At 39.8% G+C, this 14443-nt stretch overlaps 1 protein-coding gene across 1 annotated transcript in view; it reads right to left on the bottom strand.

Annotated features, from left to right (window-relative positions):
- Window positions 1–14443, bottom strand: part of LOC113569406 (NACHT, LRR and PYD domains-containing protein 12-like) — a gene marked incomplete at its 3' end in the record, with an annotated part of 457338 nt that overhangs the window by 27750 nt on the left and 415145 nt on the right. The window contains exons 9-11 of the mRNA XM_035526146.1: window positions 9178–9348; window positions 5751–5921; window positions 2328–2498 (exon numbers count right to left, since the gene is read on the bottom strand). Of these exons, the coding sequence (XP_035382039.1) occupies window positions 2328–2498; window positions 5751–5921; window positions 9178–9348 (513 nt within the window). The remainder of the gene's footprint in view (window positions 1–2327; window positions 2499–5750; window positions 5922–9177; window positions 9349–14443) is intronic.

Below are 14443 nucleotides of genomic sequence, written 5' to 3'. Positions count from 1 at the left end.
GTCAGTGATCATGAAACATTCTCCTCTGCCTTTGCTTTTCCCATTGAGGTCCTGAGTTCTGTCTGTGTGGTGCACCGAGAATCCTGGAGACTTAATAGCTGTGTGAGGGTCCCCATCAGTCCATCAGGTGTGTGTGAGGCAGACCCCATCAGTCAGTCAGGAGTGTGAGGCAGACCCCATCAGTCAGTCAGGTATGTGCGAGGCAGATCCCATCAGTCAGTCAGGTGTGTGAGAAGTAGACCCCAGTCAGTCAGTCAGTCAGTCAGTCAGTCAGGCTGCTCTATCGCTTCCTCGCTCTCTTTCACACACACACACACACACACACACACACACACACACACACACACACACACACACACACACACACACACACACAATACTTTGGTCTCTCACAATACTTTCTGTCTCTCTCTCTCTCGTACACACACACACACACACACACAAATAATAGATCTGTCTGTCAGTCTCACTTACTCTCTCTCTCTCACTCACACACACACACACACACACACACACACACAGAATACTTCTGTCTTTCTCTCTCACACACACAAAATAGATCTGTTTGAATCTTTCTGTCTCTTTCTCTCTGATGCACACAAACACCTAATAGTTCTGTCTCTCTCTCACTCTCTTTCACACACACACACATACACACACACACACACACACACACACACACACACACACACACACACTACTTCTGTCTCTCTCTCACAGACAAAAAATAGATCTGCCTCTTTCTCTCTGTCTCTCTCTATTTCAGACACACACACACACACACACACACACACACACAAATAATAGTTCTGTCTCTCTCTATTTCTCACACACACACACACACACACACACACACACACACACACACACAGATAATAGTTCTGTCTCTCTCACACATACAAATAATAGATCTCTCTCTCTCTCTCTATTTCACCCCCACACACACGAACACACAATAGATCTGTATGTCTCTTTCTCTATTTCAGAGACACACACACAGATAATAATTCTGCTGCTCTCTCGCTTCCTCGCTCTCTTTCACACACACACACACACACACACACACACACACACACACACACACACACACACACACACACACACACACACACACACACACTTCACTCCTTCTCTCCTCCTAATCTCCTGATTACTGTGTCTTGTTTGTCTCTTTCTTTCTCTCTTGTAATTAAGTCCACAGGTTCACTCGTCCAGTGCTGAACATTGTTCCTCACTACTGTGTTCAGATGTCCTGAGTTTACTGTCAGCTGTCTGCTCAGCTTCTCTCTCTGCTGACTCCATGTCTTCTACCATCACTGTTCTATTTTTGTTTGATGTCTCTGGCTTGATGAAAAAATTAGCAGCCAACATTCACTCCTAAGTCAAGCTAATATGATGTTAGCGTGAGGTATCTAGGAGTAGTAACCAGCAATATACTGTAACTTGGCAAGCTTAAGGTTACTAATATTAGCCAGCTACATGTTTCATAAAAACCCTCGTGGAGAGAGATCACAGGTTTAACTTAAGTAATAACCAATAAACCTTTCAGTTCTATTGAATGAATATTAACTTGTTGCTTTCTTTCCTCCAGCATGGCTGTCAGTTCAGGTCACCTCAACATGTGTTGAACACATGGTGTAAATCATAATGAGAACAGGGTCTCCCACCCAAAAACACAAGGGAATCATGCGTGATTGTAAAAGTGTCCTGTAATGTGTCTAGAACCTCAATGGTTCAGCTATAAATGTTTTCATTAAGACTTTAAGGGCTTTTATTTGCAGAGAGATTAGAATGACTGATGTTTACAGTGTTTCCATACATAAACTAGATAAAATCATTCAGTGAAAATCTTACATTAGAACACTTCATTTTACAACACTGTTGTTGGAGTTTATGAATATATTCATCCTGTAAGACATTTTGCTAAATTTCTGCACTCAGGTGAACAAAAATGCAGCTTGTGGACAAAATGCCAAAGTGCCTAGTTGAAGCAGCATTGTAATAAACACACCTGTACATGTGGACAAGGACTCATCTGTGTCTTCTCTTTACAATGTTATATTTCTCTTCTAGACTTGAATATCTGCTCATGCATCACAAATGTAACTTTTTGTCTCCACACTGTGTTCATTTAATGAAATGCAGTGAGGTTTCAACAGAAAACTATATTTAGAAATATTTAACAAAGAAAACTTTATAATAAGTGTAAATGTCCTTGCATTGCCTTGCCTGGCAATGTTTGTTTAATACTGTACTATAAGGGAGTTGACACTGACCTTTTTAAAATGGCTCTTTATTTACATTCAAAAATAGTCACAGAAACTCACCTGAGAATCTCCAGTTTACAGTGTGAACTCTTCAGTCCAGCACAGAGCTGCTCCACTCCTGAATTCTGCAGGTCATTATTATTCATCTCCAGCTCTCTCAGTGAGTTTTCTGTTTGTAGAACTGATGTGAGAGATTTGCAAGACCCTTCAGTGAGACCACAGCCAGATAGTCTGTAAAAGAGTAAATACAGTAAATAATGTAGTTCAGTCAGAGGATGATGAATTAAAAGATCTGAACTGCTAATAAAAATGTAAAGAAGAGTTTGAAAGGTCTGGAACACACTGATACATTTTCAGCCTTTTAATTTTACAAACACAACAACATTTAACACTACTGTGTCTTCATCAAAGACAAAATGGACAAAGACATGACAAATAACATTCATTAGCAACCTAAAACAGGTGAACAAATAATGGATGGTTGGTTCATAAGTCAGTGAAAGGCAGTTACCATAATCAGAGTCCAAATATCAAAATATCCCACCCCTAACACCATAACAGGAAACAGAACAACACAGATCTCATTCAATGTTTCACAAATACAAACACATTAATATACAAACAGAAAATATTGTTGGCAGACATGCAGACTAGTGATTATGGAGGAATAAACACTGCAGTATTGATTATGGAGGAATAAACACTGGAGTAGCGATTATGTTGGAATGAACACAGCAGTATTGATTTTAGAGGAATAATCACAGTAGTATTTATTATGGAGAAATAAACACTGCAGTAGTGAGTATGTAGAAATAAACACTGCAGTTTTGACTATGGAATAATGGACACTGCAGTTTTGTTTATGGAGGAATAAACATTGCAGTAGTGAATATTAGTGTATGAACACTGCAGTACTAATGATGGTGGGATGAACACTGCAGTAGTAATGATGGTGGGATGAACACTGCAGTAGTGATTGTGGAGGAATGGACAGAATGCAGAGAGCAGAATCTTTTACTAGTGTTTACATTCCTGTGCTCACACTAGGAGTCATTGATCATGAAACATTCTCCTCTGCCTTTGCTTTTCCCAGTGAGGTCCTGAGTTCTGTCTGTGTGGTGCACCGAGAATCCTGGAGGCTTAATAGCCGAGTCAAGGACCCCATCAGTCATTCAGGAGTGCGAGGCAGATCCCATCAGTCAGTCAGGAGTGTGAGAAGTAGACCCCAGTCAGTCAGTCAGTCAGTCAGTCAGTCAGTCAGTCAGTCAGGCTGCTCTATCGCTTCCTCGCTCTCTTTCACACACACACACACACACACACACACACACACACACACACACACACACACACACACACAAATAATAGATCTGTCTGTCAGTCTCACTTACTCTCTCTCTCTCACTCACACACACACACACACACACACACACACACACACACACACACACACACACACACACACACAGAATACTTCTGTCTTTCTCTCTCACACACACAAAATAGATCTGTTTGAATCTTTCTCTCTCTTTCTCTCTGATGCACACAAACACCTAATAGTTCTGTCTCTCTCTCACTCTCTTTCACACACACACACATACACACACACACACACACACACCACACACACACACACACACCACACACACACACACACACACACACACACAACTTCTGTCTCTCTCTCACAGACAAAAAATAGATCTGCCTCTTTCTCTCTGTCTCTCTCTATTTCAGACACACACACACACACAAATAATAGTTCTGTCTCTCTCTATTTCTCACATGCACACAGACACACACACACACACACACACAAACACAGATAATAGTTCTCTCTGTCTCTCTCTCTCTCGCACAAACACACACAGACAGATAATAGTTCTCTCTCTCTACCACACACAGATAACAGTTGTCTCTCTCTCTCTCTCATACACACACACACACACACACTGACACACAGTCATTATATTTCTGTCTCTCTCTCTCACACACATACAAATAAAATTTCTGTCTCTCTCTCTCTCAAACACACACACACACACACACACACACACAGAGATAATAGTTCTGTCTCTCTCACACATACAAATAATAGATCTCTCTCTCTCTCTCTATTTCACCCCCACACACACGCACACACAATAGATCTGTATGTCTCTTTCTCTATTTCAGAGACACACACACAGATAATAATTCTGCTGCTCTCTCGCTTCCTCGCTCTCTTTCACACACACACACACACACACACACACACACACACACACACACACACACACTTCACTCCTTCTCTCCTCCTAATCTCCTGATTACTGTGTCTTGTTTGTCTCTTTCTTTCTCTCTTGTAATTAAGTCCACAGGTTCACTCGTCCAGTGCTGAACATTATTCCTCACTACTGTGTTCAGATGTCCTGAGTTTACTGTCAGCTGTCTGCTCAGCTTCTCTCTCTGCTGACTCCATGTCTTCTACCATCACTGTTCTATTTTTGTTTGATGTCTCTGGCTTGATGAAAAAATTAGCAGCCAACATTCACTCCTAAGTCAAGCTAATATGATGTTAGCGTGAGGTATCTAGGAGTAGTAACCAGCAATATACTGTAACTTGGCAAGCTTAAGGTTACTAATATTAGCCAGCTACATGTTTCATAAAAACACCTGTGGAGAGAGATCACAGGTTTAACTTAAGTAATAACCAATAAACTTTTCAGTTCTATTGAATGAATATTAACTTGTTGCGTTCTTTCCTCCAGCATGGCTGTCAGTTCAGGTCACCTCAACATGTGTTGAACACATGGTGTAAATCATAATGAGAACAGGGTCTCCCACCCAAAAACACAAGGGAATCATGCGTGATTGTAAAGGTGTCCTGTAATGTGTCTAGAACCTCAATGGTTCAGCTTTAAATGTTTTCATTAAGACTTTAAGGGCTTTTATTTGCAGAGAGATTAGAATGACTGATGTTTACAGTGTTTCCATACATAAACTAGATAAAATCATTCAGTGAAAATCTTACATTAGAACACTTCATTTTACAACACTGTTGTTGGAGTTTATGAATATATTCATCCTGTAAGACATTTTGCTAAATTTCTGCACTCAGGTGAACAAAAATGCAGCTTGTGGACAAAATGCCAAAGTGCCTAGTTGAAGCAGCATTGTAATAAACACACCTGTACATGTGGACAAGGACTCATCTGTGTCTTCTCTTTACAATGTTATATTTCTCTTCTAGACTTGAATATCTGCTCATGCATCACAAATGTAACTTTTTGTCTCCACAGTGTGTTCATTTAATGAAATGCAGTGAGGTTTCAACAGAAAACTATATTTAGAAATATTTAACAAAGAAAACTTTATAATAAGTGTAAATGTCCTTGCATTGCCTTGCCTGGCAATGTTTGTTTAATACTGTACTATAAGGGAGTTGACACTGACCTTTTTAAAATGGCTCTTTATTTACATTCAAAAATATTCACAGAAACTCACCTGAGAATCTCCAGTTTACAGTGTGAACTCTTCAGTCCAGCACAGAGCTGCTCCACTCCTGAATTCTGCAGGTCATTATTATTCATCTCCAGCTCTCTCAGTGAGTTTTCTGTTTGTAGAACTGATGTGAGAGATTTGCAAGACCCTTCAGTGAGACCACAGCCAGATAGTCTGTAAAAGAGTAAATACAGTAAATAATGTAGTTCAGTCAGAGGATGATGAATTAAAAGATCTGAACTGCTAATAAAAATGTAAAGAAGAGTTTGAAAGGTCTGGAACACACTGATACATTTTCAGCCTTTTAATTTTACAAACACAACAACATTTAACACTACTGTGTCTTCATCAAAGACAAAATGGACAAAGACATGACAAATAACATTCATTAGCAACCTAAAACAGGTGAACAAATAATGGATGGTTGGTTCATAAGTCAGTGAAAGGCAGTTACCATAATCAGAGTCCAAATATCAAAATATCCCACCCCTAACACCATAACAGGAAACAGAACAACACAGATCTCATTCAATGTTTCACAAATACAAACACATTAATATACAAACAGAAAATATTGTTGGCAGACATGCAGACTAGTGATTATGGAGGAATAAACACTGCAGTATTGATTATGGAGGAATAAACACTGGAGTAGCGATTATGTTGGAATGAACACAGCAGTATTGATTTTAGAGGAATAATCACAGTAGTATTTATTATGGAGAAATAAACACTGCAGTAGTGAGTATGTAGAAATAAACACTGCAGTTTTGACTATGGAATAATGGACACTGCAGTTTTGTTTATGGAGGAATAAACATTGCAGTAGTGAATATTAGTGTATGAACACTGCAGTACTAATGATGGTGGGATGAACACTGCAGTAGTAATGATGGTGGGATGAACACTGCAGTAGTGATTGTGGAGGAATGGACAGAATGCAGAGAGCAGAATCTTTTACTAGTGTTTACATTCCTGTGCTCACACTAGGAGTCATTGATCATGAAACATTCTCCTCTGCCTTTGCTTTTCCCAGTGAGGTCCTGAGTTCTGTCTGTGTGGTGCACCGAGAATCCTGGAGGCTTAATAGCCGAGTCAAGGACCCCATCAGTCATTCAGGAGTGCGAGGCAGATCCCATCAGTCAGTCAGGAGTGTGAGAAGTAGACCCCAGTCAGTCAGTCAGTCAGTCAGTCAGTCAGTCAGTCAGGCTGCTCTATCGCTTCCTCGCTCTCTTTCACACACACACACACACACACACACACACACACACACACACACACACACAAATAATAGATCTGTCTGTCAGTCTCACTTACTCTCTCTCTCACTCACACACACACACACACACACACACACACACACACACACACACACACACACACACACACACACAGAATACTTCTGTCTTTCTCTCTCACACACACAAAATAGATCTGTTTGAATCTTTCTCTCTCTTTCTCTCTGATGCACACAAACACCTAATAGTTCTGTCTCTCTCTCACTCTCTTTCACACACACACACATACACACACACACACACACACACCACACACACACACACACACCACACACACACACACACACACACACACACACACTACTTCTGTCTCTCTCTCACAGACAAAAAATAGATCTGCCTCTTTCTCTCTGTCTCTCTCTATTTCAGACACACACACACACACAAATAATAGTTCTGTCTCTCTCTATTTCTCACATGCACACAGACACACACACACACACACACACAAACACAGATAATAGTTCTCTCTGTCTCTCTCTCTCTCGCACAAACACACACAGACAGATAATAGTTCTCTCTCTCTACCACACACAGATAACAGTTGTCTCTCTCTCTCTCTCATACACACACACACACACACACTGACACACAGTCATTATATTTCTGTCTCTCTCTCTCACACACATACAAATAAAATTTCTGTCTCTCTCTCTCTCAAACACACACACACACACACACACACACACAGAGATAATAGTTCTGTCTCTCTCACACATACAAATAATAGATCTCTCTCTCTCTCTCTATTTCACCCCCACACACACGCACACACAATAGATCTGTATGTCTCTTTCTCTATTTCAGAGACACACACACAGATAATAATTCTGCTGCTCTCTCGCTTCCTCGCTCTCTTTCACACACACACACACACACACACACACACACACACACACACACACACACACACACACACACACACTTCACTCCTTCTCTCCTCCTAATCTCCTGATTACTGTGTCTTGTTTGTCTCTTTCTTTCTCTCTTGTAATTAAGTCCACAGGTTCACTCGTCCAGTGCTGAACATTATTCCTCACTACTGTGTTCAGATGTCCTGAGTTTACTGTCAGCTGTCTGCTCAGCTTCTCTCTCTGCTGACTCCATGTCTTCTACCATCACTGTTCTATTTTTGTTTGATGTCTCTGGCTTGATGAAAAAATTAGCAGCCAACATTCACTCCTAAGTCAAGCTAATATGATGTTAGCGTGAGGTATCTAGGAGTAGTAACCAGCAATATACTGTAACTTGGCAAGCTTAAGGTTACTAATATTAGCCAGCTACATGTTTCATAAAAACACCTGTGGAGAGAGATCACAGGTTTAACTTAAGTAATAACCAATAAACTTTTCAGTTCTATTGAATGAATATTAACTTGTTGCGTTCTTTCCTCCAGCATGGCTGTCAGTTCAGGTCACCTCAACATGTGTTGAACACATGGTGTAAATCATAATGAGAACAGGGTCTCCCACCCAAAAACACAAGGGAATCATGCGTGATTGTAAAGGTGTCCTGTAATGTGTCTAGAACCTCAATGGTTCAGCTTTAAATGTTTTCATTAAGACTTTAAGGGCTTTTATTTGCAGAGAGATTAGAATGACTGATGTTTACAGTGTTTCCATACATAAACTAGATAAAATCATTCAGTGAAAATCTTACATTAGAACACTTCATTTTACAACACTGTTGTTGGAGTTTATGAATATATTCATCCTGTAAGACATTTTGCTAAATTTCTGCACTCAGGTGAACAAAAATGCAGCTTGTGGACAAAATGCCAAAGTGCCTAGTTGAAGCAGCATTGTAATAAACACACCTGTACATGTGGACAAGGACTCATCTGTGTCTTCTCTTTACAATGTTATATTTCTCTTCTAGACTTGAATATCTGCTCATGCATCACAAATGTAACTTTTTGTCTCCACAGTGTGTTCATTTAATGAAATGCAGTGAGGTTTCAACAGAAAACTATATTTAGAAATATTTAACAAAGAAAACTTTATAATAAGTGTAAATGTCCTTGCATTGCCTTGCCTGGCAATGTTTGTTTAATACTGTACTATAAGGGAGTTGACACTGACCTTTTTAAAATGCCTCTTTATTTACATTCAAAAATAGTCACAGAAACTCACCTGAGAATCTCCAGTTTACAGTGTGAACTCTTCAGTCCAGCACAGAGCTGCTCCACTCCTGAATTCTGCAGGTCATTATTATTCATCTCCAGCTCTCTCAGTGAGTTTTCTGTTTGTAGAACTGATGTGAGAGATTTGCAAGACTCTTCCGTGAGACCACAGCCAGATAGTCTGTAAAAGAGTAAATACAGTAAATAATGTAGTTCAGTCAGAGGATGATGAATTAAAAGATCTGAACTGCTAATAAAAATGTAAAGAAGAGCTTGAAAGGTCTGGAACACACTGATACATTTTCAGCCTTTTAATTTTACAAACACAGCAACATTTCAGCATTACTGTGTCTTCATCAAAGACAAAATGGACAAAGACATGACAAATAACATTCATTAGCAACCTAAGACAGGTGACCAAATAATGGATGGTTGGTTCATAAGTCAGTGAATGGCAGTTACCATAATCAGAGTCCAAATATCAAAATATCCCACCCCTAACACCATAACAGGAAACAGAACAACACACATCTCATTCAATGTTTCACAAATACAAACACACTAATATACAAACAGAAAATATTGTTGGAAGACAGGCAGAGTAGTGATTATGGAGAAATAAACACTGCAGTAGTGATTATGGAGGAATAAACACCACAGTATTGATTATGGTGGAATAATCACTGTAGTGTTTTTCATGGAGAAATAAACGCTGCAGTAGTGACTATGGAGTAATGAACACTGTATTATGATTATGGAGGAATGAACATTGCAGTAGTGAATATTAGTGTATGAACATTGCAGTACTAATGATGGTGGGATGAACACTGCAGTAGTGATTATGGAGGATTGGACAGAATGCAGAGAGCAGAATCTTTTACTAGTGTTTACATTCCTGTGCTCACACTAGGAGTCATTGATCATGAAACATTCTCCTCTGCCTTTGCATTTCCCAGTGAGGTCCTGAGTTCTGTCTGTGTGGTGCACCGAGAATCCTGGAGGCTTAATAGCCGAGTCAAGGACCCCATCAGTCATTCAGGAGTGCGAGGCAGATCCCATCAGTCAGTCAGGAGTGTGAGAAGTAGACCCCAGTCAGTCAGTCAGTCAGTCAGTCAGTCAGTCAGTCAGGCTGCTCTATCGCTTCCTCGCTCTCTTTCACACACACACACACACACACACACACACACACACACACACACACACACACACACACACACACACACACAAATAATAGATCTGTCTGTCAGTCTCACTTACTCTCTCTCTCTCACTCACACACACACACACACACACACACATACACACACACACACACACACACACAGGGACACAGATAATAGTTCTGTCTCTCTCTTTATCATGCACACACATAGATAATAGTTCTGTCTCTCTCTCGCGCACACACACACACACACACACACACACACACACACACACACACACACACACACACACACACTCACTCACACTCACACACTCACACAGATAAGAAAAAGTATTGTCATGTTTAACTATCAAGTTTAACTGGAACACTTTCTTAGAAGTACAGGGGTTTTAAAATGTGATAAACCAAAGTAAATTAGTAAAGAGATAAAAACAACAACAACAACAACTCAACTTTCAAGTAAGAAACAAGAGAACAATTTTGATGAAATTTCTCAACAACACAAGAAACCATCTAAACACACAGCAGCTAACAGGAGTAGAACAGTAGCATCTTGCAGCTAAGGACAAAACTAAGGATAAAGCTAAGGAAGTCGGGGAAAATTACATGAAACATAAAAGGATAATTTACATTTACATTTATATACAGAATACAGTGAACAAAACCACCATCAGCAGTCTCCTGTTATATACAGAATACAGTGAACCAAACCACCATCACCAGTCTCCTGTTATATACAGAATACAGTGAAGTCTGGCACAGGGCTCTCTGTGCCATAACAAGCCACACATAAAAAGGGGCATATGTAATGGAAGACAGATAGTCATTGAAGATGAAGATGAGGATAACACCATCCTAACTGTGAACGTTTATATCACAACGGCACCATCATGTTTCAAAGCAGTGAGGCCTCTGCTCTGTTCAGGAAAACTTTACCTTTATCAGAGCAGCAGCAGAGACTGAGAGAGTAACTGAGGAGGAGGAGACTAGTAGCCACGTAGCCCAGGGTTCAGGGGAGGGACGGGAAAACACCTCACAGACCAGCACAACACAGGCCAGACCAGCACAACACAGGTCAGACCAGCACAACACAGGCCAGACCAGCACAACACAGGACAGACCAGCACAACACAGGCCAGACCAGCACAACACAGACACATGGAGATCACGGTATTCCAGCAAAGAGAAAGTCTTTCTCTCCAGGAAGTTGAGACAATAGAATTCAAACATCTGAGAGGAGAAGTGTTGGAGCTCCAGAAGGACAGAGAGGCTCTCAGGAGGGAGCTCAGTGCAGTCAGAGAGAAAGTACAGCTCAGGGACAATAGCATGATCACCCTGAAGGAGGAGCTACAGAGACTAAAAGAGAGGAACTACAGCTCAGGGGCAGTATCATGATTACCCTGAAGGAGGAGCTACAGAGACTAAAAGAGAAGAACTACAGCTCAGGGACAGTACCATGGTCACCCTGAAGGGGGAGCTACAGAGACTAAAAGAGAAGAACTACAGCTCAGGGACAGTACCATGATCACCCTGAAGGAGGAGCTACAGAGACTAAAAGAGAGGAACTACAGCTCAGGGACAGTAGCATGATCACCCTGAAGGAGGAGCTACAGAGTCTAAAAGCCAACCAGCAGACCTCTGATTCTGCACAGCAACACTAAATCAACTCTGAACCACAGACTGCCACACTGAGCCCCGTCCGGTCCATCCACAATCAGTCAGATAAAAAACCTAATATTCCTCCAGATGCAGGCATAGTCATTTTAATTGATTTTAATGGAAAATTCTTAAACGAGGAACAGCTTTTCCCAGGATCTAAAGTTGCAAAGGTTTGGTGTTCCCGAACCAGCAATGCCCTCCAGCTTCTTACACATACCATCTCAGGTAATCCAAGCCACCTCATTATCCAGAATGACTTGAGGGGAAAGCAAGAGAGTAGCAGAGTGTGTAAGAAGAGTAGCACAGACCTCCACAGAGACCTTCCCCTCCTCCAAAATCACCATCTCTACCATCCTGCCCAGTAGAGACTTCCATCCAGCTACAATCCACAAGATAAATGCAGAGATCTCCTGTGGATGTGCACTGTTGGCTAATGTGCACCTGACACATCACTCCAACCTCAACATCCACAGCCTTCATGACCACGTCCACCTGCACAAGGACACTGTGAGCATCTCTGCCAGCTGCCCAGCAAGCCATCCACAGTAAAGTACACCTGCCATCACCACCCACCCCCAACACGCAGCCCAAACAGCAGACCTACACCTCTGTAGTACAAACTCCACCCTCCACAAACACTACAGAGATGGAGAGATCACACAGATACTCAAGGTCACAATTCATTAATGAAGAAATAGATAAATAGATAAATGAATTAATAAATAAAAATAAATAAATAAATATCACTGTTTATAGGTTAGTCATTACACCATTTTAATATGTATGTTTATATACATGAATTGTACATATTTATACATATAATTTCAACATATTCCTTCACTTTTACAGGTTTATCTCACTTTGAATCTGTTTGTATTTGTGTTTTTCCTTTCATACTTCATTTAAATAATGAAACCATTATCTGTCTCTCTATGGAACATTCAAGGCATAAAATCATCCATGTTTGGGTGCAAAAGTATAAACACTGAATTCACAAATAACACAAAAGATAAAGACATTATAAATCTCCATGAAACCTGATGTAAATCTGATGTAAATCTGATTCGGTGACTCACTGTCCTTTAAACTACAAGGAAATCCTCCTCCCTGCTGTTACACTCCCTGACATTAAAAGAGAGGGAGATTCAGGTGGAATCACTATCTGGTACAAATCAGATCTGTCAAAACTCATAATTCCTCTGAAATTAGAAAAATCACTGAAATACAAATGATATCACTTCAAAAAAAAAACTACATCACCCACTGGAACACACAAACCCAAGTACAAAGTAAAATGCAGTATTAACTGGCTATGAAACAGAACATTGTAGCAGACAACCTGCTCAAAGTGACTGATATTAAACACAGAACCACGCTGAGAAAGTCCAGACTCAGTTAACACAGCCTGGCGGTCCAGACCAGCCAATATAAGACATCAGTATAACAAAGACACTGTAGAGACAGAGCTACACTTTCTCAATGAATGTGAAACATTCAACCAAATACATCAAATATACTTTACAAAATTTGAGATGGTCCACCCCATCTATAAGTATTGATGGTCCACCCCAACTTTAACTATCTATGGAACACTGACAAACAGGTCAGTGTGTTAGGAAGGATGAAGTGTTCTGCACTTTCTCATTGAATGTGAAACTAAAATATATATATATATATATATATATATATATATATATATATATATATATATATATATATATATATATATATATATATATATATACATATATATGCACACTGGACTATATACTATTAGGCTGTAGGTATCTCATTAGCTAGCAGTACTATTAACAACATCCTCCTTATTCTGTATCAAACGGATTCAAATACATATGAAGGAATCAACATTAGCCACGGTGGCTAATCCCTGATTACTATGTTATTATCCACATAATCTTTCAGAAGGTTTAATTGAAGTGACTAATGGCTGAAGATACACCATTTACTCATAAGACTTTTATCTAAACATTTATTTAGCTAAACTAAAGCTACCAAATAACTAGAATCACAGATAGTTATACTAAATGTTTATGGGGAACTAGATGCCAATTCTTTTAATAGGCAAATCAAATTCTCAGAAAATTAATCAACTTTTCGATCTACCTGACACAAAATCTTGGATGTGAACACAAATACACCCCGCCCCCCCCCCACACACACAGAGCATGATATGATAGGGTGTCTGCAGGCACCCCCAATTCAGATGTAAGACTTTTTAATACAACTTCCAATGTAATTTAAAATCAAATTTGCAGTGAGGATGTACAAAAATGAAATCAGTTTGAATAAATCATAAATAAATATTATGTTTAAATACTGTCATTGAGGAACAGATGCTTCCAGATTAATTTTGAAGAGAGACATAAGAACACTGAATAATAAGTGGAAAAGAAATTGACAAAAAATCTGACAGAAAAAAAATATATCTAGT

The sequence above is a fragment of the Electrophorus electricus genome, chromosome 5 (assembly GCF_013358815.1).
Source record: "Electrophorus electricus isolate fEleEle1 chromosome 5, fEleEle1.pri, whole genome shotgun sequence".
Lineage (NCBI taxonomy): Eukaryota > Metazoa > Chordata > Actinopteri > Gymnotiformes > Gymnotidae > Electrophorus > Electrophorus electricus.
The sequence above is the reverse complement of the archived record's forward strand: the minus strand, read 5'-3'. Positions and strand labels throughout refer to the sequence as shown.